The 25769-nt window shown below is 34.3% G+C and overlaps 4 protein-coding genes across 9 annotated transcripts in view; 1 reads left to right on the top strand and 3 right to left on the bottom strand.

Annotated features, from left to right (window-relative positions):
- The window catches only part of zgc:66433 (uncharacterized protein LOC321250 homolog), a 55475-nt gene extending 49660 nt beyond the window's left edge, over nt 1-5815 (bottom strand). Inside the window, exon 1 of one of the 3 annotated variants that reach the window (XM_048176745.1) lies at nt 5683-5815. The gene's annotated coding sequence lies outside the window, so the exon portion shown is untranslated. Of the gene's footprint in view, nt 1-5513; nt 5660-5682 lie in introns of those variants that run through there. The other 2 variants (XM_048176740.1, XM_048176746.1) reach the window with 2 other exon arrangements.
- A 98-nt stretch (nt 5816-5913) lies between these two features.
- On the bottom strand, nt 5914-8210 carry LOC125259244 (lysozyme g-like). Its single transcript, XM_048176753.1, has 5 exons — nt 8060-8210; nt 6887-6970; nt 6597-6793; nt 6308-6446; nt 5914-6236 (listed from the first exon to the last, which is right to left on the bottom strand). The coding sequence occupies exons 1-5, from the start codon at nt 8061-8063 to the stop codon at nt 6103-6105; spliced, it is 558 nt and encodes a 185-aa protein (XP_048032710.1). The 5' UTR covers nt 8064-8210; the 3' UTR covers nt 5914-6102.
- A 1250-nt stretch (nt 8211-9460) lies between these two features.
- LOC125259243 (lysozyme g-like) lies at nt 9461-14793 on the bottom strand. Of its 3 annotated transcripts, none has more exons than XM_048176750.1 (5): nt 14638-14793; nt 14410-14523; nt 10625-10821; nt 9900-10038; nt 9461-9696 (listed from the first exon to the last, which is right to left on the bottom strand). In XM_048176750.1, exons 1-5 carry the CDS (start codon nt 14639-14641, stop codon nt 9563-9565), a joined length of 588 nt encoding a protein of 195 aa, XP_048032707.1. In that variant the 5' UTR covers nt 14642-14793; the 3' UTR covers nt 9461-9562. The 3 variants fall into 3 exon arrangements, with proteins under 3 accessions (XP_048032707.1, XP_048032709.1, XP_048032706.1); XM_048176752.1 differs by having other exon boundaries at nt 14410-14493; XM_048176749.1 differs by lacking the exons at nt 14410-14523; nt 14638-14793 and adding an exon at nt 12099-12236.
- Nucleotides 14794-15060: 267 nt separating this feature from the next.
- ids (iduronate 2-sulfatase) lies at nt 15061-25316 on the top strand. 2 transcript variants are annotated; one of them, XM_048176748.1, is made up of 8 exons: nt 15061-15196; nt 15325-15479; nt 15669-15757; nt 17980-18180; nt 18268-18438; nt 18563-18689; nt 20440-20613; nt 23986-25316. In XM_048176748.1, exons 1-8 carry the CDS (start codon nt 15189-15191, stop codon nt 24510-24512), a joined length of 1452 nt encoding a protein of 483 aa, XP_048032705.1. In that variant the 5' UTR covers nt 15061-15188; the 3' UTR covers nt 24513-25316. The 2 variants fall into 2 exon arrangements, with proteins under 2 accessions (XP_048032705.1, XP_048032704.1); XM_048176747.1 differs by having other exon boundaries at nt 15322-15479.
- The last annotated feature ends 453 nt before the right edge of the window (nt 25317-25769 follow it).

The raw sequence follows: 25769 nt of genomic DNA, 5'->3' as shown, positions 1-25769 counted from the left end.
GGGCAGCGCGCTGTAAAAATCAGTGCATAGTTAATGATGCCCCAAAATAGGCAGTTAAAAAAATGAATTAAAAAAAATCTATGGGGTATTTTGAGCTGAAACTTCACAGACACATTCAGGGGACACCTTAGACTTATATTACATCTTGTGAAAAAGCATTCTTGGGCACCTTTAATGAAATCTGAGAGCTTTCTGTCCCTCCATAGACAGCTACAAAACTACCACTTTGACGCTTCAAAAAGTTCATTAAGAGATCGTAAAACTAATCCATATGAATTGAGTGGTTTAGTGCAAATTTTCTGAAGAGCCTCAATCGCTTTATATGATGAACAGATTTAATTTAGTCTCTTATTCACATATAAACATTGATCAGCGAACATAAACAGAAGCTCAACCTAAACTGCTTGACACGCAAAAACAAACCTCTTGCAGAAGCTCAAACATGCTGCGTAACACATGAGAACTCATTGGTTCTCGCATACGTCAAGCAAACACACTTGAGCTTCCGTTTACCACAACTGATGTGTGAGTTGATGAATGTTTAAAAGTGAATAAAAGCCTAAGTGAAAATATGTGAAATGAAGCAATCGTGCACTAAACCACTCAATTCATATGGATTAGTTTTACGATCTATTTATGAACTTTTTGAAGCATCAAAGCGTTAGTTGCGTAGCTGTCCATGGAGGGACAGAAAGCTCTCAGATTTCATCAAAAATATCTTCATTTGTGTTCCGAAGATGAACAAATGTCTTATGGGTTTGGAACGATATGATGGATGATGACAGAATTTTTGGGTGAACTAACCCTTTAAGTGAACGTTTACCAAAATGTTGCCGGTTCATGTTGGTAAATAAAAATACTTGTTTACTTTAGGAGAAAGATGATGACTTTTAAAGAGCAAGCTTCAGCAGACTGAAAATGACAGATTTAGTAAATCCGATCTCTAATGGAAGTGACCGGCCATTTTAGTGACAGGACATTCATCATTTACCTTGTTTTCTTTAGAAAATGAGGTGTACACACAACCTCAAACCATATGTCTTCACTGCATACAAATGATTCGCCTTCCTTCCAGTTTTGAATATTTTCCTTCTCCCTCAGGCAAATCGTGTAGGAGTATCCAGCAAAAGTGTAAACAAAGCTTTCCGCCAGGCGATTCCTTAAACACAAACAATGGCAAATGCTGGATTTTGAAAAAGTATTTTCTTCCTCTAGGGGTATGGGGAGATTCTTCCTTCTTTCTAAACTGCTTAGACCATTATAGGTAGCCAGATACATCAAGTTCACATTCAGTAAAGGCTGTCAAACCCCTTTATTTTTTACCTCACACATATGGCGAACAGAACGTCTATGTCCTACAGTTCTCCTTCTCAATGCTGGGTGGAATGTCAGTCAGTTTTCCTCATGAAAAAAGCCAGGTTGGTATTTCCTGAGACCTTTTTGCTCAGCCCCTGAAGAAACCCATATTTTGTTTCAGGCATATGGTTCCTCAAAAGGGCCATAGCGCTCAGCATTATCAGTAGATTCAGTCATTGTATGCGGTTGCCCGCTAATCAGCAAAACCTTCTCTATCAAATGTCCTTGACTTCCCTCCACAGCCTTCTTCATATTTGGATAGTTAAATACTTTTGGAAAGCTGATGTCATGTAGTATGTCAGTGACATCACACCACAGGACATGTCATAATTGCTACAATTCTTTTAGAATCATTATGCATCCTTTTGATTCCAAATGATAAGAGAGTTAAAAGCATCAAATTATACACCACCATTCAAGGGTTTGTGGTTAGTAAGATTTTGTTATTTTCTTTTAGAAAGAAATTAAAATTTTTATTCAGCAAGGATGAATTAATTTGATCAAAAGTGACAGTAAAGACATTTATAATGTTACAAAAGATTTCTATTTCAGATAAATGCTGTTTTCTGAACTTTCTAGTCTTTAAAGAATCTTGAAAAAAAGTAGGATAATGGTTTCCACAAAAATATGAAGCAGCACAACTGTTTTCAACATTGATCATGATAAGAAATGTTTCTTGAGCAGCAAATCAGCATATTAGAATGATTTCTGAAGGATCATGTGACACTGAAGTAATGATGCTGAAAATTCAGCTTTGCATTAAATATATTCAAATAGAAAACAGTTATTTTAAATTGTAACAATTTCATTATAATACTGTTTTACTGTATTTTTGATAAAAAAACAAAACAAAACAAAAACAACCGCAAACGGTACTTGAATGGTAGTGTTAGTGTATAGTTTTCCAATATACTTTATTTCATTATTTTTACATTTCTGCATTTGGTACAGGTTGTCATAGGTGATAATGGTGATAATACAAATCAACACTCAATATGATCATGCATCTAAGCACAGAATACGCCAAAACAAATCTGACTACATTTCTTTTAAAGACATAGACATAGTCCCCCCCCCCCCCCCCCCCCGTCAATTCCCTTCAACACTTTTCTCTGACTCAAGTTTCTTTAGGCATCTCCTGCAGAGCACTGTTTCTTTTCTTTACAAAGCTCTCTGAATTCCAGCCCACATCTGGAACACATCTTCTGAGGCAGCGCTCTACCCCACACTCTAATTAAGGCCATGTATGCCAAACTGTAAATAACCCAAGAAATGATACCCCTCGGCTCAGAGGCCTGAAAAGCGGGATGTGTGGATTGATGTTTCGAAATAACTTATAAGATGAATATATAAGTTCCTCTCACCATGCAAAGTCTATCCTTTCATGAGAAAGAACTTCTAAAACAAAGCCATGAGCAGGCCAAGCTCTCCATGCGTCCGTTAAGGCCTTCACCGTTACAATAAAAAGCATCCAGCTGGGTCCACACAGCTTGACCAATGAACACAGCCTATTCAGCTGATCAGTGACCAGTTAACTTTGTATCCCCCTGTTTTCCATGCTCTTTAAAACTCTGTGTGTGGCGTTTTTGGAGGGAGACTTCCAAATGGAGTATCTTAACAGTTTAATGAGATGATAATAATGAAATAATTGCGCCCTGGGTTTTACAATGCTTTTCTTTCCAAAGTTTCTTTGCAGACACAACAGGACTATTAACGTGACTCATTATGAAAAGATTCTTTACAGAACAAAACAGGCTCTCTTAACACATGATTGGAGGAGTTTAATTAACTTATAAAAGTACAGTTCAGCTGCTTGCCTGCTTATACAATTGTATGAAATACAGAGAAAGTTAATGAGTGTCAATTACTATACAGATGTTGTGTGATGCGTCATCTCGTTTTCAACAAGGTAACAAATTCAATCATTTTTTTGGTCAGTATTTCCACCACGAAATGAGTAAAAAATTAAAACTGCGACTTTATTTCACAATTCTGATTTTATAGAATTTACAGATATAAACTCACAATTGCAAGAAACAAAGTCAGATTTGCGAGTTTATGGTCTGGTTTCACAGACGAGGCTTAGATTAAGCCAGGATTAGGCCTTAGTTCAATTAGGACATTTAAGTAGCTTTTATAAACGTGCCTTAGAAAAACACATTACTGGTGTGAATCTTGAGACAAAAATGGCACTGACATATTTTAAGATATGCCAGTACAAGTTGCTTTCAGTTAAAACAGCTCAAACATGCATTTTAGTCTGTGAAACCGGGCATAAATCATGCAATTCTGACTTTATTTCTCACAATTGCAAAAGTTTATAACATGCAATTCTGAGAAGAAAGTCCAAATTGTGAGATATAAACTCGCAATTGCAAGAGAAAAAAGTTGCAACTTGCCATTCTGACTTTGTTTCTCACAATTAAGAGAGTTGATATCTCGCAATTCTGAAAAAAAGAAAAAAAAAACATTACAAATTTTGATGTATAACCTCAGAATGGGGGAAAAATGTCTGAATTGTGAGATAAAAAGTCGCAGTTATCTTTTTTAAAATCTTTATTCCATGGCAGAAACAAGCTTCCATGTAAGATTTGTGTATATTTTAGGACCTGTAACTGCCATTTCTTTACAAAATATCCACCCTTTAAACCACCTTTATATCTTCACTAGTTCATTTTGTATAGCCTTGCAATGTGATACATAATTTTTTTTGATTAGTTCAAAGGATTAGTTCACTTCCGAATTAAAATTTCCTGATAATTTACTCACCCACATGTCATCCAATACATTTATGTCTTTCTTTCTTCAGTCGAAAAGAAATTATGGTTTATGAGAGAAAACATTCAATGATTTTTCTCCATATAGTTGACGTCAATGGCAACCAATGAGTTGAAGGTCCAATTTGCAGTTTCAATGCAGCTTCAAAGGACTCTACACGACCCCAGACAAGGAATAAGGGTCTTATCTAGTGAAACGATAGGTCATTTTGTAAAAAATTATTTAAAATTTATATACTTTTTAACCACAAATGTTTGTCTTGCACTGCTCTGCGATGTGAAAAAGTCACGTGTGACATAGGCAGAAGTGCCGCGGTAGGGCAAAAACTCATCTCATTCAAAATCGTCTGACATCGTTGTTTTACCTTTTTTTTGTAAAGACCGTTTGACCGTTTGTTCGCTTTGTAAACACTTGTTTGGTACTTCCACCTACGTCACGTGTGACCTTTCCGACGTGATTACATAATGGCGCATCGTACAGCTAGTGCAAGATGAGCATTTGTGGTTAAAAAGTATATAAATTTTAATTCTTTTTTAATAAATGACCGATTGTTTCACTAGATAAGACCCTTATTCCTCAGCTGGGATCGTGTAGAACCCTTTGAAGCTGCATTGAAACTGTAATTTGGACCTTCAACCCGTTGGTAGCCTTTGAAGTCCACTATATGGAGAAAAATCCTAGAATGTTTTCCTCAAAAACCACAATTTCTTTTCAAATGAAGAAAGAAACATCTTGGATGACATGGGGGTGAATAAATTATCAGGAAATTTTGAATCTGAAGTGACCTAATCCTTTAATATGAGGTCATAAAAATATAGTCGAATTTGCAAACAGTCAATTTAAGTATTTTATGATCAATTACAACGTCACACCTATGGACTCTAAACTGAAACTGCTTGAAATTTCATGCCTATATTGACTGTATGGATACCAGCCTAAAAACACTATCCATTACGTGAATTTCTTATATAGCCCTAGAAGCGAAAATACTCCAATAGAAAAATTTAAACCAATCAAAAATATCTTACTGGATAGTAATTTTGTGTCTCTCTAAAGGTTTTTAAAAATTCGTAAACAAAGATTACTGTACATGACTTGAACTATAGCGTAAAAAAAATAACTAAAAAAGATAACTTACTCATAGGATACAATATCGAAATTTCTATGTTATTGCATATATTACTGAGAAAAAGGCAAACAAGTCAAAATGTCGCAAGACTATGACAGCTCACTGCATTGAATATTTAAATTATTAGAGCACCAATATTAGAGCAAGTTATCCTGTTTTACACCAGACATTACACTGACTAACTGTTATTCAAAATGCGATTCTATCATAAACAACTGAAGAAGATAACACGTCGCTGGTTGTAACTCACCAAAAAAAGTTCGCTTAACATTCACTGCACTAGCGGAAAGTGATGGAGATGTTTGCTTCCCAAACTTCCCAAACAACCGCTTTGTCCAGCGTAGTGAGCTCAAAACCGACAGAAAGCCTCAATAAAACCAAATTCTCTTATTATTGCTTTAACGTAGACATATACTTACGAAGCGAAGAAATCCTAGAGATATCTGGTCATCCTTAAACAAGCGAAACAGAGATTTTTTTACGAATGACATTCTAGTGTTGTGTATGAGTGCAGGATGAGGCTCAATATCGCCATCTGTCGGTGAGAACAACAAGCTGTGTGTTTGCAGCTACTTCCAGAAGCAAGAATATGAGGTGTGGCTTTAGAAAGACTGTTCATAACACTGTTGTGGTAAATAATAAACACATGATTTGAGTAAATAAATGACTTTTATTTCATCACAGCAAATGTACTCATTTTGAAAACGGCCCAAACTCTTAACATATAGCCTATATTAGCATTCTAATTAGACTTAATATTAAAATGAAGACTTATCATAGCGAATTGTTGTGCTCATTACACAAATATAAGGGTTTTACAGGTTCATAACTGATTTTCTTCAGTAACCCTTGCTGTTGAACCACTGGGCTCGGGCCACAACGTCATTGGCGTAATCATCTCCTGTGGTGCCCACGTCCATGTGTTCGTATGTACGGACGTTCTTCACACCAGCATTGTAGGCTGATATTCCCCCTGGAACAGACATTAATATAATATATGCTATAATGCATTTATGTTTATTTATCTCTTAGAGTATAGCCTACCTTTAAAGCATTGCTCTTGAGTCCACTGGGGAAACTTTGCTTTAATTTCTTTAATGGAGCCAATGAGTATCTCAGTTCCTTGTGTGATATGCTGCTCACTGTCCCATGCACCTACTGGAGTGTGATGGCGTTTGTCAACCTGAAAGAAACACCATCAAAAAAGAGAACAATTAAAGTTCTGCTTATTATTTGCACCGTTTCCTTGCTGATGTCAAAATGTTTTAATTAATTTAGATTGTGCTCATATGACTCATATTATTATTATATTTCAAAACAGACTAGATCTAACCTGCATGAGGCCAAAGCCATTGCCACGGTCGCCCCACCCATCCTTCAGAGCGGCTCCGGCTCTGGACTCTCTAGAAATGATGGCAGCAATCACAGCCGGCTCTATCTTCTTTGCTTTTCCAACTTTAATGATTATACTCTTGTATTTCTCCATCCGGGCCAGATCATGCTCAGCCAATTTTTTGGAGGCTTCAACCCCTATAACAAGTTTAAATCAATGTTTATATAAACTGTAATGTAGAGCTGTTTATTTGGCAAAAGTCAGATGTGAGTTGTATGCATTCTTCTCACCCTTTATGGTTAATTTGTCTTGTTTTGCTGTCTTCTCTGATGCACCGGTGGTGTCTATTTTCATGATGTCTCCATAAATGTTTGCTAGAAACAACATGGAAAATATCACCTGAAGCCCTTTCAATCATTAAATAATTATTATATACAGTGCAGTCCAAAAGTTTGGAACCACTAAGATTTTTAATGTTTTTGAAAGAAGTTTCGTCTGCTCACCAAGGCTACATTTATTTAATTAAAAATACAGTAAAAACAGTAATATTGTGAAATATTATTACAATTTAAAATAACTGTTTTCTATTTGAATATATTTCACAAAGTAATTTATTCCTGTGATGGCAAAGCTGAATTTTCAGCATCATTACTCCAGTCTTCAGTGTCACATGATCCTTCAGAAATCATTCTAATATGCTGATCTGCTGCTCAAGAAACATTTAATGTGTACAATTGTACAAAATATTTGTGTACAATATTTTTTTTCAGGATTATTTGATGAATATAAAGTTCAAAAGAACAGTGTTTATCTGAAATCTAATCTTTTGTAACATTATAAATGTCTTTACTGCCACGTTTGATTGATTTAATGCATCCTTGCTGAATAAAAGTATTAATTTCTTTAATTTCTTTTCAAAAAAATAAAAATAAAAATTCTTACTGACCCCAAACTTTTGAACGGTAGTGTATAATGCTAGAGAAGCTTTGTATTTCAGATAAATGCTGTTCTTTTGAACTTTCTATTCATCAAGGAATCCTGAAAAAAAAAGTATACAACTGTTTTCAACATTGAAAATAATCATAAATGTTTATTGAGCAGCAAATCAGCATATTAGAATGATTTCTGAAGGATCATGTGACACTGACGATGCTGAAAATTCAGCTTTGCATCACAGGAATAAATTACTTTGTCAAATATATTTAAATAGAAAACAGTTATTTTAAATTGTAATAATATTTCACAATATTACTGTTTTTTACTGTATTTTTAATTAAATAAATGTAGCCTTGGTGAGCAGACGAAACTTCTTTTAAAAACATTACAAATCTTAGTGGTTCCAAACTTTTGGACTGTACTGTATATGCAGCACATTTATGCAATGCTACACAGTCACAAAAGTTTCCTCATAATTCAGACAATATCATATAAAAATAATCAGCAGCTGATATTTTTGAACTTACCCATGACTTAGAACTGCTGTTTGAGAGCAAATCACTGAGTTTGATGTGTTTTGACACTAAATCAGATCGCTGCGGGATGTGATTATATACGATCTCAAAGGGAGTGGTTTCTCTTTTTTTCTCAGATGTTCTTTCACTGAGGTGTGGAGAAATGCAAGGTTGCAAAATTTGCAACTGTGAATGTTGCAAAGTTAAAAATACTTTTTTTTTTTTTTTTTTTTTTTAAATCAGTCTTATCATTAGAGCACACCCAAACACAGTGAATCATTTTATCAGGTGGAGGCTTAATTCATCTCAAAAAGGTTTAGCCACTTGACAAGTGGAATCCCTAACTTTGCTGGTGCAGGCAGGAGAATGAAGTGAAGAGAAATAAAAGTTTGTGGGAAAAGTTTTTTTTTCCTGGAAATATTAATGCATGTACCAGTATTAAAGCATGCCAAATTTCATCTTCCTTGATCAAATGGATTTTTTAGTTATAGGCCCCATTAGAAATGTATCAAATTTGGTAGCTGTCCTCTAGCACTTTCCAAGTTTTATTATTATTTAGTTTTTTTAGCAAAGTGTCAGTAAAGGGTAGGTGATTGAACTTGAGAAAACCATTGTCAACCTCAGGAGGTCAAACTAAATATTGCATAAACTTTTGTTTCCTTGCCTAATATTTTATTTGATGTATTTATTTTCTATTTATTTATACGAGGCAACTCCATTACAAACATTTCGTAACATATCTGTATGGATCTGAATGTTTATATTGTATAATACTGCAATTATGAATACAGTATTTTCTATTGATAAATAGACAAAAATAGACAGCTTTAAGTATAAACTATATATGATTTAATTCAGGAGCTCTGATGGATTCAGATCATAAATGAATCATGGGACCATCCTTCCAAATCTGATGGGTTTTGTGCTTTAAAGTTACTTTTGCCCTTGTACACTCTAAAAACATGGTTCTATATAGTACTAAAAGTGGTTCTTTGGCTCGTAATCATAGGGGAACCACTTTGTGTTTCTTCACTGGTTCTTTGGGGTGGTTAAGGTGCTGTTCAAAGAACCTGTTAAGACCCTTTAAAGGTTCTTTACGAGCCAAAGAACCACTGTTGGTGCTGTTTAGCACCATTTTTGTCGAAGAAATTGCGATATGGCACCTCTTATGGGTTCTACATAGCACCATTTGACAAAGGTGCTGTAGAGCACCTTTAGAAATATGGTGCTACATAGCACCAAAAGTGGTTCCCCTATGATTACGAGCCGAGAACCACTTTTAGTGCTATATTTTAGAGTGTATGTTTAGACCAGAAAAATAATAGGGCTAATTGAGAAGTAAATGAAAATAAATAAAGCAGCTAAAATTAAAGACTATTCATTAGATTAATGTGTTATATGTAAGACACATGATTTGAGTAAATAAATGAGTTTTATTTTATCTCAAAATTACAAAACAGCACAGAATAGTGTATAATGTTTAGAGTGAATAAAAAAGATTATAACAGCTGTTCTTCAGTAACCCTTGCTTTTGTACCACTGGGCTCGGGCCACAACATCATTGGAGTAATCGCCACCTGTAGTGCCCACGTCCATGCGCTCGTATGTACGGACGTTCTTCACACCTGCGTTGTAGGCTGATATTCCCCCTGGAACAGACATTATAAATGAGACAAGAAACACTCACTTAATCTAACTAGGTGATCACATATTATGCTCTGAAAAGGTAATATTACTTCTATGAACTTTGTGAAATGTTCTAAATGTTCTAATCCAATTAATCAATCAATAAAAAAATCTTAAATACAGAAAGAGTTCATTTATGGTCTCTGACTGTATACTAAAACCCTACCTTTAAAGCATTGCTCTTGAGTCCACTGGGGAAACTTTGCTTTAATTTCTTTAATGGAGCTAATGAGTATCTCAGTTCCTTGTGTGACATGCTGCTCACTGTCCCATGCACCTACTGGAGTGTGATAGCGTTTGTCAACCTAGAAAAAAAAGAAGAAAAAAACCCCCCCAAAAAACATCATCAGTAATGAAGAGAACACATAATTATGTTACAGATTAATACGTTGGATCAACCTGTGACTATTAAGGAAGCATTGCAGGGGAACTGGTGTTTTGAAAAGGGAAGTTGGGAAAATCAAGTTGACACAATAATTGAAAAAAAAAAAAAAAGAACTACATCTTCTTTTTATGTAACCCAAGTCTTCAGATTTGCTCATTTGGTGGAGACATGGTTTGACAAACTATGTACACGCATTGACATGTTGCATTCATGCGGTTTATTTATATTGTGTAATTTCCCAATCCCTCCCAACTATCCTAACATTTTCTACTGTCTACAAAAAGGCCAAAGAATGCTCAGGTTACGTAACACAAAACAATATATAACATTGTTTCTTAATTCTTTGCATGTATTATCTCTGATTAGTATATCCATTTAAAATTCAGATTTAGTTTAAACACCCTAAATGTCATCTTATGTGCACTTACATACCGTTGTATCCCTCATAAGATCTCCCTATCCTTTTTTTTTTTTTTTTCCCCAGATAGACTATTCCTCTAACCAACCTGCATGAGGCCAAAGGCATTGCCATGGTCGCCCCACCCATCCTTCAGAGCGGCTCCGGCTCTGGACTCTCTAGAAATGATGGCAGCAATCACAGCTGGATCCATCTGCTTTGCTCTGCCAACTTTAATGATTATACTTTTGTATTTCTCCATCCGGGCCAGATCATGCTCAGCCAATTTTTTGGAGGCTTCAACACCTTTGAAAAGAATAAATCATAGTTAATATAAGATGCAATGTAGTGCATATATATATATATATATATATATATATATATATATATATATATATATATAGTAACGTTTCCAAACTATATATATATATATATATATATATATATATATATATATATATATATAGTTTGGAAACATTACTATTTTTAATGTTTTTGAACAAAGTCTCTTATGCTCATTAAGGCTGCATTTATTTCATAATAAATACAGAAAAAACATAATATTGTGAAATGTTATTTCAATTTAAAACTATGGTTTTCTATTTTGATATACTTTAAAATATAATTTATTTCTGTGATGCAAAGCTGAATTTTCAGCATCATTACTCCAGTCTTCAGTGTCACATGATCCTTCAGAAATCATTGTAATATGCTGATTTGATACTCAGTTATTATTAATGTTGAAAACAGTTGTGTTGCTTAATATTTTTTTGGAACCTGTGATACTTTTTTCAGGATTCATTGATGAATAAAAGGTTAAAAAGAACAGCATTTATTCAAAATATAAATCTTTTCTAACAATATAAATCTTTACTCTCACTTTTTATCAATTTAACACATCCGTGCTGAATAAAAGTATTAATTTCTTTCAAAAAAATGAAAGAAAAAAAAATTACTGACCCCAAACTCTTGAATGGTAGTATATATTGTTACAAAAGATGTACAAATGCCAATATTTTTTTTAACTTTTTATTCATCAAAGAATCCTGAAATAGTATCACAGGTAATAAAATAATATTAAGCAGCACAACTGTTTCCAACATTGATAATAAATCAGCATATTACAATGATTGCTGAATGATCATGTGACACTGAAGACTGGAGTAATGATGCTGACAATGCAGCTTTGATCACAGGAATAAATTGTATTTTAAAGTATATTAAAATAGAAATATATATATAAGTTTGGTTACTGGAAATGAACACAGCAGATAAGCAGTCATACCTGGGGCGTAGGAGCCATTATACGTTATACATTTCAAAATCTAAGTTTTGTCCCCCTCACTATTTCCCAATGTCAGATTTTGTTTTGCATTGCCTGCCTATCTCTGCCGATTTCAGAGTCTCCAAATTAATCCATTCTGCAACTTTTAAATGCATAATTAAATTTTTAAAAACGAAATTATAGGCTTAAGTGCAGGTTCCGAAAGTTGGTCGTTTTGTCGCTATGGTCACACACACACACACACACACACACACGCACCGTTGGCGGTGCACTCAAAGTCTGTCAGTTGTGCAGTTACCCAAAATCTCCTGAATGAAGTTAAAACCCATCATGTCACTGGATGAAATAAAATCGACTAGCAAAGATACAGGAGGCCGCCTTATAAACGAGTGTGTGGAGGATATTGTAATTTCGCCGTAAGGTTTTGATGTCGTCATTTATTTATTAGGAGGGCAACACTCCAGTCCAAAAGGTGGCGCTAATGCAAATAAAACAGTTTATTTTATGTAGGCTTCGGCAGCCAGTGTTTAATTTCTTGTATGTAAATGTAACCAACCGTAACATAGTAGGAAAGAAAAACGTGGAAGTAAAAATACTGAAATAAATACATACTTTTGGTGGGTTTGTGTGCATTTTGGCGGTTTTTGAACAGTTTTGGGGCTGGAATTCATCAGCTGGATCTGCCTCAGCCTCTCTCCCACCTCTTTATCACAAGGCTCTGTCCCAGCCCGATCATCTTCTAAATGGTCTGCTTTTATTTATTTGTTCTTTATTAAATAAAGTATGTTTTTATACAGTTCATAGTATGTAGTCATTTGGTTGTAGTTATATTAGATTGCTTCTCTCTGTTTTTATAATCTACCCAGTCTGTCACTTCATATACCCTCCTACAAACAAAGTAGTACAATCCAGTGTTTCCCAAACATTGACTAGCCACAGTCTCAGAATGAAACGGAAATTAGGTTTGTCGCGATATATAAATTACCGTCTGATAATTGCGCTCTTTTATATGGCAAAAGTGGGAGACATAGAGCAAAGTAGACTAGCACCCATTAAGTTTTCGTGCACTATATTCAAAGTCATCTGAAGCCATTCCATAACTTCATGTGAGGGACAGAAGAAATATAAATCGATAAGTTCACGGTCAGAAACTCTTCTTCCCTCCGCTGCAGCTGTCAATCATTCAGCATTTAAACAGCGCGTCGCGTTCGGTAACGACAGTCAGCACGGTACAACTCTCCAATATGATATATTCCCATTATAATACTTGATATGTAGATAAAGAGCTGTGGATTTGCATAAAATGACTTTATCTTGCTGGAGTTTATTGCTGTTTCTGAACGATGTCATCATACTGGCTACAGGATGTCTGTTAGATCGCACAACACAAGGACTATGAATTCGTGTCACACGCACAATAACTGGAATTTAAAAATGAAAGAAACACATGATTAATAAACTGTTAGATACAGTCAAATGTACACAGGGATTCTCTTTGTACCGTGAACTTTTCAATGCGCAGCACAACTGCGCACTCTGACTCAATATTGCTTCAAGCGCATCATTCTGCACCCGGGATGTGCATTAGCGGTTTTTTGCTGTTGTTTTGAAGCTTTTCATATTATCATGGTTTTGCACACTGAAAGATTATTAATAGCCTATTTTGTTCTGTCGTATCTATAGCTTGTTGCCCCATTAAAAAGCTGCACAATACATTTAAAATAAGCGTCTTTTAATGTTACATTAATATAAATACATATAATTATTTACATATAAATCTAATATAAATCGTTTTTTCATTTCATAATACAAATAGTAATTTTAAACTTTTTATTAACATTTGGATTTATAAAATTACTGTGCAAAGTTTTTAGGCTAGAATAATTTTTGCTGCTGAATTATATACTCGCCTAGTTTACTTATTTATTTATTGGTCAGCTTATGAATATATTTTTATTCATTTGTTATTTTTCTCTATAATGAGATGGTGTGTTTAGTGCATTCTGGATTGGTTAACAAATCAAAGATACAGGCTCCCACTAATAAATTAATTCAACAAATTTAACCTCTTTTGCTACATATTTTTAATGGTTTAAATGTGTACTCTACATGTTGACCACTTATGAACTATCATTTAGCCTACTATATGTTGTGTACATGACTAATGTGCCCTACCATCACCAATAAATAAATTACTTTTAGAGCACAAAATTGTTTACAAGAGAACAAATTTCTTTATTGATCTAGTCACATAATTTTGCTCTCAGAATACACCAGATTTATGCATTTAAATTTAAAATGTACAAAATTTTCCTCCGGGGAGGGATGCCCCCGGACCCCCCTAGAGGAACCGATGTCCACCCACCACAGTCTCACAAAATCCTGTGGGAAACACTGCAATCCGTTCCCAAAAGTCATTAGAAATTAGCACATATATATATATATATATATATATATATATATATATATTATATATTATATATATATATAGGGAGAGAGAGAGCGAGAGAGAGAGAGAGAGAGAGAGAAATCCGGGAATTTCCCCCGAACCCCCTGGCATTTACTGTCCCCCCCAGGTTCAAAATCGCTCCTACGCCCCTGAGTCATACCCTTTATGGTTAAATTGTCCTGTTTTGCTGTCGCCTCTGATGCACCCGTGGTGTCTATTTTCATGACGTCTCCATAAATGCATGCTAGAAAATACACAAGTATCGTCTGAGGGCCTTTAAAAAGTCAATAAATAATTATTTAAAAACAGAACATTCAGGCTATAACGTTACTATCACAGTATCATATTAAGTAAGGTATTATTTAACATTGAATACTGTTCATCTTACCCATGATGATGACTCGAAACTGTTGTCAAGTCAAAATGCTGTGAACTTATGATCGTAGTTGAACTGGTTTCTCTTTCTGTTTCTCTGTTTTTCAGTTGGGTGGGGCAAAAGGAAAATCGTGTACTGTGCCTTTAAGGCCAGTCCCATTCATCACAGCCAGTCTATGAAGCAAAACACTGGAAGTAGCTGGACATGTGACAGCACAAAATAAAGATAGTGTAGTAGTGAATTTAAACTATATCGTGTTATATATATATATATATATATATATATATATATATATATATATATATATATATATATATATATACACACACACACACACACAGGTCTATATATTAACATAATGTTTGTAAATACTCCGATGTGGTTGTTTGTTTTGATTTTACACGTTTTGGAGCGAGATGTTTTTGCAATAGACAGCAAACAGTTCAACATTTTGTACTTACTTGCTGATTTAAGACCAACTTTAGGCTGCTACTCTGATCCAGTGGTCAAATCACCAAACATTGATCAGCTAGCATCTGTGAGCACAGTGTTTTATAACGCCTATGCACAGGTATGTGTTGTAATATTGGTCATGAAAACCATAAACATGTAATATTTGATAGTAGAGTACATTTAAGTTACAGGCGCACATTGCTATTATCATGTTCTTTTAAAGCAAGCTGTTTGTGGACCTAGTAGGGTGTCTTTCCTAACAAGTCGAAGACCAGACACCACAAAGCTGTATGACTTCAACTCATACTGGAGGGTTCATGCGGGAAACTACACTACACTCCCTCAATACTTCAAGTCTAATGGATACAGTACCTTTTCAGTGGGCAAAGTCTTTCATCCTGGTAACTAGACCACATGATGTCACAATGCACAAACTCCTGAAAACTATGCCAAATATAACTTTTTTTTTTTCCTTTTTCATTTTGGCATTTCTTTTTTGATGAGATTTGCCCTATAACCCTTTCATGTTTTAACTGTCTGGTTTGATGTTTAAACTAATAATGTTTCTCTTTTACGTGCTTGTCTTCAAGGCATTGCCTCCAACCACTCGGATGATTACCCGTACAGCTGGTCTGTACCGCCGTATCATCCACCCTCTTTTAAATATGAAAAGAGGAAGGTCAGTGTGTGAGTTAGTGTGGATATGTGTACACACTTCCTCAATGTCTGTGCTTTCAAACCTATGCTGTCCTGCTTATATATATATATATATATATATATATATATATATATATATATATATATATATGTGTGTGTGTGTATATCCCTCTATGGTACGGTGTTGCCTTCAGGCAACATAGTCTATTTTAGTTTGTTTTTAATTAAATAAGACACCAATTTATTGATCAAACATATCTCAGGGCAGAATAACTCTAATACTAATCAATTAAAGTGCAGAAAAGACCAAAACATGACCCACAGGGGTCCATTTTGTGTCCTGTTTCAGCACGTCACATGGCTCCATATTTTCTCCAATGAAAAGTGCATTTTTCACTTATTTGTTTCCATTTAATCACCCACAAAAATACGAGTCACCTTCACTGGCAAGTAAAGAAGTATTTTCAAGAACTTTACATTATATATCATCTACTGTTTTAGAGAAAATAACAAAAAACTGTGTGTTGCCTCAAGGCAACATTGTACCATAATGGAATCACAAAAGTCCATACAGGCCTATGAAGTTTGAATACAAATGTATTATATTTGTAAGGAAAAGAGTTAGAATAATCTAAATATATTTGCATTTTTGCATGATTTGGGTCAGTTTGAAGTTTTGGGTCAGTAAGAATTTTTATTTTTTTGAAAAGAAATTAAAGAAATTAATACTTTTATTCATCAAAAGTGGCAGTAAAGACATTTATAATGTTACAAAAGATTAGATTTCAGATAAACACTGTTCTTTTGAACTTTCTATTCATCAAATAATCCTGAAAAAAAATATTGTACACAAATATTTTGTACAATTGTACACATTAAATGTTTCTTGAGCAGCAGATCAGCATATTAGAATGATTTCTGAAGGATCATGTGACACTGAAGACTGGAGTAATGATGCTGAAAATTCAGCTTTGCCATCACAGGAATAAATTACTTTGTGAAATATATTCAAATAGAAAACAGGTATTTTAAATTGTAATATTTCACAATATTACTGTTTTTTACTGTATTTTTAATTAAATAAATGTAGCCTTGGTGAGCAGACGAAACTTCTTCTAAAAACATTAAAAATCTTAGTGGTTCCAAACTTTTGGACTGTACTGTATATATAAATATATATATAAGTACAGCTAAATTAATTCAACTTGATTTATTTGAAGTGTCAAGAACTGAATGTTCTAAAAAAAAAAAAAAAAATTGATTGAGAGGAAAAATTAAAAATTATTTGCAAGTTATTTTAATTAAGTTAAATGGTCTTATAATAATAATAATAATAATAATAATTTAACAACTTAAATAATTTTAAGTCATCCTTTCACCATTATAAAACCATTCTTAAACCACTCTATAATCTCTGATTTCTCTCACTTTTATACAATTCTGACACCTGCTGGTTAATCTGTCACATAATCCTTTGAGAGCTTCTTCAGATACAATGTACAAAAAAAGTAAAATAATGAATGTAATAAAAAAGAAAAGAGTTAAAAATGCTGTTGGACATTATACTTAAAGGGATAGTTCACCAAAAAATTAAAATTCTTTAATTCTTTACTTACCTTCAGTTTGTTCCAAACCTGTATAAAGTTCTTTCTTGTGCTGAACACAAAAGAATATTGGGAACCAAACAGTTGATTGGCCCTGGAAGTCATTTGGGCCCATTAACTGTTTGGTTACCAACATTTTTCAAAATATCTTCTTTTGTGTTCAACAGAAGAAAGAAGTTCATACAGGTTTGGAACAACATGAGGGTGAGTAAATGATGATAGAATTTTCATTTTTGGGTGAACTTTAAGTTAAAGCGTGGATCACATTCAATGTAAAATATTTCATATCAAAAAATTATCCACATATAACATTTAATATGGTTAAAAACCAAAAATATGGTTAATACTTAATTTCTAATTGAAAAGTTCACGTGAGCATGATTCGACTTGCTAGCTTCATAAGAAAAGGACAAAAAGTAAGTTAGATTCGTAAAGTACAATTTAGTTTTGTCCTATGAAAGCTTGTTTCTACCACAGAATAAAAAATTAAAGATGAAAAAGTGTTTTTATTTAATCTCACAGATCTGACTTTGATTTTTTTCTCCACGCACAATTGCAAGTTTATATCTCACTATAGAAATAAAGTCAGAATTGTGAGATAAAAAGTCGCAATTACCTATTTATTATATTCATCTGTTAGGTTTGCAAAGATAAAGACGGCACACTGCACAGTAATTTACTGTGTCCCGTGGATGTGTCCGAGATGCCTTTAGGAACCCTTCCTGACATGGAGAATACAGCAGAGGCCGTACGACTCCTGGACTCTATGAAGGACGCTCAAAATCCATTCTTCCTGGCTGTTGGCTTCTATAAGCCTCATATTCCTTTCAGGATCCCACGGGTATGTGTTTATTTTTAGTGAAGCATATGACATACTGTATGAGCAGCTGTTAAGTCAGTAAATCTGGGAAATATTGCATTTTTATAGGAGTACCTAAAGCTCTATCCTATTGAGAGTATGACGCTGGCTCCAGACCCAGATGTTCCTAAGAAACTTCCTGATGTGGCCTACAACCCCTGGACTGACATTCGTAAGAGGGAAGATGTTCAGGCGTTAAATCTGAGCTTTCCTTATGGCCCCGTTCCTAAAGACTTTCAGGTACCATGCAGAAAGAGATTTTGTACCAGTGTATTATTTACATTTGGTTTGTTATGGCTAATTTGAGGCCTGTGTCAGTTCTTGTAGAATCAAACATGATGTTTTTTTCCCCCTCGTCTCTTAGCTGCAGATCCGACAGCACTACTTTGCCTCAGTGTCATATGTGGATGCTCAGGTTGGAAAAATTCTGCAAGCCCTTGATGATTTCGGCCTCGCCAAGAACACTATAGTGGTGTTTAGCTCCGATCACGGTTTGTTGAACAAAGTTCTGTCAATTCAGCCTGTTATTTGATAGTACATCCATTAGGTGGCAGTATTGAAGCATTTGGTTTATATTAATGCTCAGATTTAGAGTCTGTTCTGTGGCCTTCCATATTATTCTGAATTCACATCCTGAAAAGTTCTTTTCAGAAATTATGCAGTCACGTTTTTGTTTCATTTAGCATAAATTGCTTTTTGAATTGTCGGTTTAGTTTGTCATATGGCTGACGTGTGTTTTTTCTCGTCATAATGCAAACATTCATGCAGTGCATTAAGTGGCTCTTATACAGGGTTGTGCAAATGCAAAATTCTAAATATATTAATAAGATCATTTTTAATGAATAGTGAATTAAATAGTAAATAAGTAAATAAATAATGAATAGTAATGTATTAAAGGGATAGTTCACCCAAAAATGAAAATTCTGTCATCATTTAATTGCCCTCAAGTTGTTCCAAACCTGTATAAATTTCTTTGTTCTGCTGTACACAAATGAAGATATTTGGAAGAATGTTTATAACCAAGCAGATCTCGCCCCCCATTGACTACCATAGTATTTTTTTTTTCCTACTACTGGTAGTCAATGGGGGGCGAGATCTGCTTGGTTACAAACATTCTTCCAAATATCTTCATTTGTGTACAGCAGAACAAAGAAATTTTTGGAACAACTTGAGGGGAGTTAATGATGACAGAATTTTCATTTTTGGGTGAACTATCCCTTTAAATTGGCCCAGAATGCTGGATTAGAATTGAAATGACAGCAAGAGAAATTCAACATGGGCAACATGAAGCTGTGTTAAATTTAGTATCATTGAGATACTATTAGAGTTTTTATTAATATTTTGAATTAGATTATATGTTTATATTTCCATTTTAATTTCAGTTAAAGTTTTTGTAATTTTGTTGTTTTGTGTGTATATATATATATATATAAACTAAATGGAAATGAGAAATGTTGTGTAAAATATGTCAAGACACAAATGTTTTTTATGGTTTATGTTTTAGTTTCAATAATAATAATTTCCCTGACATGAACAAAAACAGATAACCTCTTAAAAAAATATATTATATATATATATATATATATATATATATATATATATACACACACACACACATATATATTTACACTATGGTCTTATTGGTTAACAATTGTTACATGCATTATCTAACATGAAATAACAATTAGTAAATATATTTTTACAGTATTTCTTTACCTTTGTTAATGTTAGTTAATAAAAATGTTCATGTTTATTCTAACTAATGTTAACATCCAATTTTTGATCTTAAAAAATGTATTAGTAAATGTTAAGATTAACATTAACTAAGATAAATAAATGCTGTAGAAATATTTTTCATTCTTAGTTCATGTTAACTAATCAAGTTAACGAATTTTAACACTCGAAACCTTATCGTAAAGTGTTACCAAATAAATTAAATACATATTTTATATTATTGGTGCTATTTCAATATCTAATGTTTCTAGAAATGATAACATGTTATTAAAACAATTTCTTGAAATTTGACTCTTTTAATTTTAGTTTCTTAAATTCAAATTACAATTCTGCGCTCTATTTGCTACATCAATTCAAAGTTCACTCATTAGGCCGCAATTATGTTATGCCTTATATTAGAGAAACTGCCAGCAAAGACCGTTTGAACTGATCATTCTGCGTGACTCTGCGTAGTTTTCTCATGGTTAACTCTCTGCCTCTTTCTCTCTCTCTCTCTCTTTCTCTCAGGTTGGTCATTAGGAGAACATGGTGAGTGGGCCAAATACAGCAACTTTGATGTGGCCACCCGAGTGCCATTGATCGTGTACAAGCCAGGTGTGACCTCACCTTTCTCTCGGCCTGGGGAGAAGACGTTCCCCTTCATCGACGTGTTTCAGGGCACACGGGAGCAGTTTGGCAAAGGTAATGTTACTCAAAGCAGCTGTCAACACGCAAAGACCGCAGGATCCTTCACTAGACTCCAACCGAAGTCACTCAAGCGTGTGATATCAACTTTCTGGAAACAATGTTATGGCTAAAGTACCGGCCCATTTAGAGCTTTGATTCTTATTTTTGCTTGTGTGCCGTGTAAAGGTTTTACTGAGAGTGTACTGCGAGCACATGCTTCTGGTGGTGGGTCTCGCTTTCAGCTCTCAAGTGCACATTTGTGGCAATCTTTAGAAAACACCCAGCATAAGCAGCTGGAGTAATGACTGTAATGATAATGCCACAGCATAGAGAAGCTAATATGTCCTGAGAGTTATTGCTCTCACAGTAGGCTCTGTATTGTTGCTTGTTGTTGCTCTAATGAACTGCGCTATATTCAGTAACCGTGTCAGTAAATTTCATGGAAATTTCAGAGCTGGGGACTTTCACCTAAGAGAATAGTGACTAAATTCAGTGTGAGGATTTCATGCATTTATTTGTAATTGTATGGTGTATGTTATGGCAGCACTTGGGTTCCATAAGTAAAAAAACAACAATATTAATTTATTCCATATGGAAATGTTTTAGCAATGATGTATAAAGTTTAAAGACAGACATGCTATGAGCCTTTTGGCTATTTATTGTGGTTTGTACTAGAGTTGTCAAAAGTACCGTCTTCGGTACCAATCGGTACTGAAATTTAAAAATGTGACGCTTGGAGCGCTGTTGAGCAGATTCGTAAACACCTCTGATTGGCCATTGTGTTCACACGCTCATCAGATATGCCTGTGATTGGCTACAATGATCAATGCAAGGTGGCGTTTGAAAGCACACAGAAATATGTGAATTTGAAAGCGGGAGCAGGAGCTTTGGAAGCAGGTGTCAATCAGCGGACTGACACTTGCTTTCAAATGCTGCCGTGTGTATCTGTGTAAACGCTTGGTGAGGAGCATCATTGATGACCATTTACAATGTTTTTGAAGCGTTGATCATTAAAGCCAATCACAGACATATCTGATGAGCACGTGAACACAGTGGCCAATCAGAGGTGTTTTCGAATATGCTCAAAACGTCTCATTTTTAAAATTTCAGTACTGACTTGGTACCGAAGTTTATACGAAAGTATATACTGCCATTGTGATTTCAGCTTTATTATAATTCTGATAATTGCACAATTTCCAGTGATTCACCAGTCAGAAGAATGACTGTTAGAAACAGGAATTAAGGCAAAAAAGGTTCCCACAAAAATATTAAGCGGCACAACTGCTTTCAAGTAAGGCATTATAATGTGAGTTAAGTAATCAGATTACTTTTTTCAAGTAACGAGTAAAGTAATGCATTACTTTTAAAATTTACAACAAAATGTCTGAGTTACCTTTTTAAATATGTAAGGCAAGGTTTTTTCCCATTTATTGACTGACATCTCTTCTGTCCATATGTTGAGAGAAATCATGAGTAAATCGAGGCGTTGTGTGTGCTTTGTAAACAATGATGGTTATTGTAGTAGTTCTAGACTAAATGTGAACATAAAAACAGATTCCTCAAAATAAATAAAAACTTATACGCAATTATATAGAATATTACGCAAACTTACAATAATTAAATGTTAAAGGTGCCCTAGAACTTTTTTTTAAAAGATGTAATATAAGTCTAAGGTGTCCCCTGAATGTGTCTGTGAAGTTTCAGCTCAAAATACCCCATAGATTTTTTTTTAATTCATTTTTTTAACTGCCTATTTTGGGGCATAATTAGAAATGAGCCGATTCAGGGTGTGTGGCCCTTTAAATCTGGTGCTCCACGCCCCAATAGCTCGCGCTTGCCTTAAACAACATAAAAAAAAGTTCAAACAGCTAATATAACCCTCAAAATGGATATTTACAAAGTGTTCGTCATGCAGCATGTCTAATCGCGTAAGTGTGGTATTTATTTGGATGTTTACATTTGATTCTGAATGAGTTTGATGGTGCTCCGTGGCTAAAGCTAACATTACACACTGTTGGAGAAATTTATAAAGAATGAAGTTGTTTATGAATTATACAGACTGCAAGTGTTTAAAAATGAAAATAGCGACGGCTCTCTTGTCTCCGTGAATACAGTAAGAAACGATGGTAACTTTAACCACATTTAACAGTACATTAGCAACATGCTAACGAAACATTTAGAAAGACAATTTACAAATATCACTAAAAATATCATGTTATCATGAATCATGTCAATTATTATTGCTCCATCTGCCATTTTTTGCTATTGTCCTTGCTTGCTTACCTAATCTGATGATTCAGCTGTGCACATCCAGACGTTCTGCCCTTGTATAAGCTGCGCCCTCTACTGTACAGGTGTGAATTTGCCTTTCCTTCAGACTGAGGCTTATTCTTTTCATTCTTGGTGTGAAAATGCCTTTACATTTGCCAAAAATAGAACTTTTGTTCTTTATGTTAAAAAACAAACAAACAAGCCCAGCCCAGGTGAGAAAAAGTAACACAAAAGTAATGTAACACAATTAGTTACTTTTTTTAGCGAGTAATGCAATATTGAAACGCATTACTTTTAAAAGTAACTTTCCTCAGTGCATGTGAATTTTAAAAATGTGACGCTTTGAGCGCTGATGAGCAGCGCCATTGTGTTGATGCACTCATCGGATATGTCTGTGATTGGCTTCAATGAGCAACGATCTGTGCTTCAAAAAAAATAAAAATAAAAAAAATAAATCAGCTTTGCCATCACAGGGAAAAAATTAACATTTTAAAAAATATTAAAATAGAAAACAGTTATTTTAAACTGCAATTTTTTTTAATACAATATTACTATTTTACTGTATTAAATTGATCATATTTGATTTTGGTGAGCATAAGAGACCCCCCAAAATTTACAAACCCCAAACTTTTGAATGGTAGTGCATATTTATAAAATTTTTAAACTTATTGTATTTTATGCTTATAATCAGTGCTTATAAGTCATTGATTTCATATGCATAGTTTTATTTTTATTTTATTATTATTGTACCATAATTTCAGATTGAATTGTGTTGCAAAGCTTTGTGGGACACGTAATTCATTACCTTATTAAGTACGCATTTTTTCCCCCAATTTTTAAAAAGCTGTGATTCATCTTGAAACTGGCTAAATTGGTTCATGGCTTTAAAGTCTTTACTGAAGATTATTTTCAAATACCTATGGTAAAAACGAATGGGGGGAAAAAAACTTTAGGAAGTTTACCAGCAATTTTTGAGTAAAAATAGTTTCTAAACCAAATTTTCTTCAGTGCAGATGCATTATTGGTTCTCGTAATCTTAACAGAATAATGCTATGCAGCTGTATCTCGTGAGCATTTCCATCATAGTTTTACATCAGGCTTTTGTCCTTCTCACAGGTCAAGGAGTTGAGAGCGTGGTGGAGCTGGTGGATGTTTTTCCCACGCTGTCGAACCTGGCTGGACTGCGTCCTCTGCGCCACTGCCCCTCGCCATCCTTTAAGATCGAGCTGTGCACTGAGGGCTCAAGCCTGGCCCATCTCATCCGCATCCCAGAAAGAGACCTTAACAGAGAAGCCTACTCATTCAGCCAGTACCCTCGGCCCTCAGACTCCATCCAGGAGAACTCTGACCTGCCCGACCTCGCCGATATCCGCATCATGGGTTACTCAATTCGCTCCACTGACTACCGGTACACCTTATGGGTGGGCTTTGACCCGCTCCACTGTCTCCCTAATATGACGGACATCCACGCGGGAGAAATGTACCTCCTGGCTGAAGACCCGGGAGAGGACAATAACGTGTTTGATGAATTTGACCACGCCACAGTATTGCATAAGCTTGGCATGCTGCCGTCATGGACAGAGAGTTTAAAGCATCATTTACTGTATCTCAGCAATGGTTTGAAATCAAAAGGGATTATGTGATTCTAGTTTGTCAGTAAAGGGAAAATTAATGTTACAAAACCTGTCAAGAATATGTCTGGACATGCTTCATCAAAAACTGAAAGGAAAATTAAGCCTATTTTAGGGAAATCAAGATTTTTTTTTTTTTTTTTGCTTTCTGACATATTGTGATGATAATAAGTAAATAACCAATTCTCATTATCATAATAACTTCGCATTCTCATCACTGTAATGTGAAAATATAATTTATTATAAAAATGGTAAAGCAAATTGTTACTGCCATTAATTTATTCTGATTTAAATGAAAATGTATTGCAGTACATTTTATTTTGCACTAAAAATACACCAATTTTAGAAGAATAAAATAAAAAAGGATAAAATTGTACAAATACTTTTAAATCAGAATATATTAAAGACAGTGTAACACATTTATTTTGATTTAAGTAAAACCTCTATTGCAATATGTTTACTACATTACAGCGATGAGAATTTTATCAGAATAAAAAGAATTTAAAAAAATGCAAAAGTAAAATTAGGAATTTCAGCTAAAATGTGCTCAAAAAATAATAAAGGTCTTGAAATATGCCCAGGACATGTTTTTGTGAGGTTTAGTCAAATACAAATGTACAGTATGTTACATAATCAAGAAAATGATCTTTAATAGCATTATAGTACCTGTTTTGCATTTACAGTCATATTTTAGCATTAAAGGGATAGTTCACCCAAAAATGAAAACGATCCCATGATTTACTCACCCTCAAGCCATTCTAGGTCTTTCAGACAAACACAATCGGAGATATATTTAAAAATATCCTGGCTCCTCCAAGCTTTATAATGGTTGTGAAGGGGAGGCAAGATTTTGAAGCCAAAAAAAAAATGCATTCATCCATCATAAATATAATTCATACGGCTCCAGGGGGTTAATAAAGGCTTTTTGAAGCGAAGCGATGCATTTTTTTAAGAAACATATCCATATTTAAAACTTTATTAATCCAAATAACTAGCTTCCGGCGGATGACCGTACTGAAACTGAAACAAATTATAATTAAAGTTTTAAATATTGATATTTGTCTTACAAAAAAACATCGATTCACTTCATAAGGCTTTTATTACCCCCTGGAGCTGTATGGATTATATTTATGATGGATGAATGCATTTTTTTTGGCTTCAAAATCTGGCCCCCCTTCACAACCATTATAAAGGAGGAGCAAGGCTATTTTTTAAATATATCTCAGACTGTGTTCGTATAAAAGAAGATAGTCATATACAGCTAGGATG

The sequence above is a fragment of the Megalobrama amblycephala genome, linkage group LG23 (genome assembly GCF_018812025.1).
Source record: "Megalobrama amblycephala isolate DHTTF-2021 linkage group LG23, ASM1881202v1, whole genome shotgun sequence".
NCBI lineage: Eukaryota > Metazoa > Chordata > Actinopteri > Cypriniformes > Xenocyprididae > Megalobrama > Megalobrama amblycephala.
This window is presented reverse-complemented; position numbering and strand designations above follow the sequence as displayed.

Bases quoted from the DNA above. Each gene is read 5' to 3' on its own strand.
- LOC125259243 (XM_048176750.1), bottom strand. The intron at 10,822-14,409 runs GTATGACTCAGG...TTCTTTTCAAAG, and splicing joins GGACAATTTAACCATAAAGG to GTGTTGAAGCCTCCAAAAAA. The intron at 9,697-9,899 runs GTAGGGTTTTAG...TGTCTGTTCCAG, and splicing joins TCAAGAGCAATGCTTTAAAG to GGGGAATATCAGCCTACAAC.
- LOC125259244 (XM_048176753.1), bottom strand. The intron at 6,794-6,886 runs GTGAGAAGAATG...AACTTGTTATAG, and splicing joins AGACAAATTAACCATAAAGG to GGGTTGAAGCCTCCAAAAAA. The intron at 6,447-6,596 runs GTTAGATCTAGT...TGTTTCTTTCAG, and splicing joins ATGGCTTTGGCCTCATGCAG to GTTGACAAACGCCATCACAC.
- ids (XM_048176747.1), top strand. The intron at 18,439-18,562 runs GTACCATGCAGA...CTCGTCTCTTAG, and splicing joins CCGTTCCTAAAGACTTTCAG to CTGCAGATCCGACAGCACTA. The intron at 18,690-20,439 runs GTTTGTTGAACA...TCTTTCTCTCAG, and splicing joins GGTGTTTAGCTCCGATCACG to GTTGGTCATTAGGAGAACAT.